This window comes from Berghia stephanieae, chromosome 8 (assembly GCF_034508935.2).
Source record: "Berghia stephanieae isolate SIO BIC M18660-M18661 chromosome 8, UCSD_Bste_1.3, whole genome shotgun sequence".
NCBI classification, from domain to species: domain Eukaryota; kingdom Metazoa; phylum Mollusca; class Gastropoda; order Nudibranchia; family Aeolidiidae; genus Berghia; species Berghia stephanieae.
In genome coordinates, this window is record NC_088367.1 from 15,183,945 (window position 1) to 15,186,687 (window position 2,743).

General features: G+C 42.0%; 1 protein-coding gene across 1 annotated transcript in view; it reads left to right on the forward strand.

Annotated features, from left to right (window-relative positions):
* Positions 1-1,004: 1,004 nt before the first annotated feature.
* The window catches only part of LOC144978932 (microfibril-associated glycoprotein 4-like), a 2,284-nt gene continuing 545 nt past the window's right edge, over positions 1,005-2,743 (forward strand). Inside the window, exon 1 of the mRNA XM_078925551.1 lies at positions 1,005-1,557. Coding sequence (XP_078781677.1) covers positions 1,005-1,557 — 553 coding nt within the window. The remainder of the gene's footprint in view (positions 1,558-2,743) is intronic.

Genomic DNA, 2,743 nt, shown 5'->3' on the forward strand with positions numbered 1-2,743 from the left:
ACGGTAGAGCCACGCTCTCACCTGCCAGGCGGAGTTGTCGTACCAATAAGGTCGCAGGTTCAAACCCCACCACCGCCGCGAAAAAATTTTTATTCTCTATTGTCTTCTGGCACTTTTCTATTCACTTCATATCTTGTTGTTACCAACATAAGTGCCTGCTCCACTCACTTTTCTGAATTAAAAATTCACCCCATACACCGGAGCATACTCAATGTCTCAATCGTTTCTATGTTATATGTTTGTGTTGAGAATATTGGCTATTAAGCTTAACTGCTGGTCAAAATTATTCGCGATGGTGGTGTACGAACGAATCGGCGGTCTCAAGAAGTGGGTGAGAGAGGGATCTAGTAATGACTTTGAGTTTGAAACGAATATTTTTGTGTTCGTGGATAGCTCACACGGTAGAGCCACGCTCTCACCTGCCAGGCGGAGTTGTCGTACCAATAAGGTCGCAGGTTCAAACCCCACCACCGCCGCGAAAAAATTTTTATTCTCTATTGTCTTCTGGCACTTTTCTATTCACTTCATATCTTGTTGTTACCAACATAAGTGCCTGCTCCACTCACTTTTCTGAATTAAAAATTCACCCCATACACCGGAGCATACTCAATGTCTCAATCGTTTCTATGTTATATGTTTGTGTTGAGAATATTGGCTATTAAGCTTAACTGCTGGTCAAAATTATTCGCGATGGTGGTGTACGAACGAATCGGCGGTCTCAAGAAGTGGGTGAGAGAGGGATCTAGTAATGACTTTGAGTTTGAAACGAATATTTTTGTGTTCGTGGATAGCTCACACGGTAGAGCCACGCTCTCACCTGCCAGGCGGAGTTGTCGTACCAATAAGGTCGCAGGTTCAAACCCCACCACCGCCGCGAAAAAATTTTTATTCTCTATTGTCTTCTGGCACTTTTCTATTCACTTCATATCTTGTTGTTACCAACATAAGTGCCTGCTCCACTCACTTTTCTGAATTAAAAATTAACGAATTCGTGTCAATGTACAATGGGGCGTTATGGTGTGAGTTGTGAGAAAGCTTACTCCAGTTGTCATGATTTGGTGACCCAGGCGGGTTATGGTAATGGCATTCACTTTGTCTACCTAGACCCCAGACGAGACGGAAACTTATATAAAGTAGAATGTTTAATTGTAAAATCTACTAATTTCTATGCCGTCACCGCGGTGAAGAATAACGGTGGAATGATTTTTAATCGGACATGGAACGAATATGTTAACGGATTTCACACTAGCGACAGAAGCAATCTTTGGATAGGACTTAATACATGGAATGCTCTGAGTGTGGGCACACAATGCAATAGATTGTTTGTGGTCTTGGAATTTGGTGGGAATACTAACATTCACCGATGGTACTCTGATTTTATGATTGGCGACAAAGAAGACGGATTCGCTTTCACATTCGGAAACACTGGCCGCTCCGCGAAGGGAACACCTCCAGGTCCTTACATTGCAGGGGATTGTTTGACCAGCGTCCAGAACACTCCGTTCTCCACCTGGGATAAGCAAAGTGGCGATGATGACGCTGACGATGACGACGATGGTGACGATGACGACGGTGATGACGATGACGACGGTGATGACGATGACGACGATGATGACGAAAACTGTTGTCCATCCCGTGTCGTCTCTGGTTGGTGGCATCCCAGTGATTTTGACTCCCCGTGTAACTTTCTGGGTTGGGGTTTAGAAGACTGGGATAACACCCCAAGGCCCTTGAGGTTTTCGATGTTGGGAGTTGACATGACTGAAGCAGCGTCGAAAATTCAGCGTTTTGTTATGTATTTAGAGTGTCGTTTAGTAAAAGCCAAACCAGTAGACACAAGATGGATGATTTCCCATGGTATTCAAGATAGAGTAAGACTCTTTGCTTTACTAATATTTTACATTTCATTGGGATAAAATGAATGAGTAGACAACGCCATTAAATCTAAAACATTTCTGTGGCTGAGGATATAAATATGACACAAATAAAAGCATTTGATGGGAGGCAAGGTGGTTGAATGGATGAGACCTTGTTCCACTAGCAACCGAAAAAACTTTGGTAAGGGGCCCCACTGTCGGCATATTGTTCTTTTCTAAAAGATAACAAGAAAGGAAACAATCTAAACAACCTAAATTCTATTGCTCAATCTGCAGTGCTTCACTGAAGCTGGTGCTTGGGTTATTATGGTCTCTTTTTATTTTCTTTTTTTTTTTTTTCCTTTCTTATTTTGGACCCATAGAAAAAATTCACTTCGAGGTGATAATGGAAAACCATTAATTTCACTTTATTATTTTGATTTCATTTCTCAACACAATTCCATGTCTCTCTATCTACTCTGTAAAGGCAGTTCCACTTTAATGAACTATTTTGATGATGCCTTTTAGTCTTGCCATCCCACAATGAAACGGATGTACTCCTGAACTGCGAAAGTTAATCACTTAACTTTTGCAACCTCAAAGGGACGTAAAGAGGGAGGGATGATAGATGGCCGCGTGGCTATGGAAGCGCACTTAACCAGTAAGAATCATATGTTAATGTGATATTTAGATAGGATGTGTGTTTTGTACAAACAAATTCAGTCATTCATGTTGTATCGTGATTCACTGCGTTGGCGATCAATGCTCTCCACTCCACTGTTTCCTACATCTGCTGCAATGCGTCGTACGTTTCTGTCCTTTATTTTGTTGCAACCGGCCATGTGCTCTTTTTCCGTCCATTGTTATCAATTTTCCCAACCCTTTCA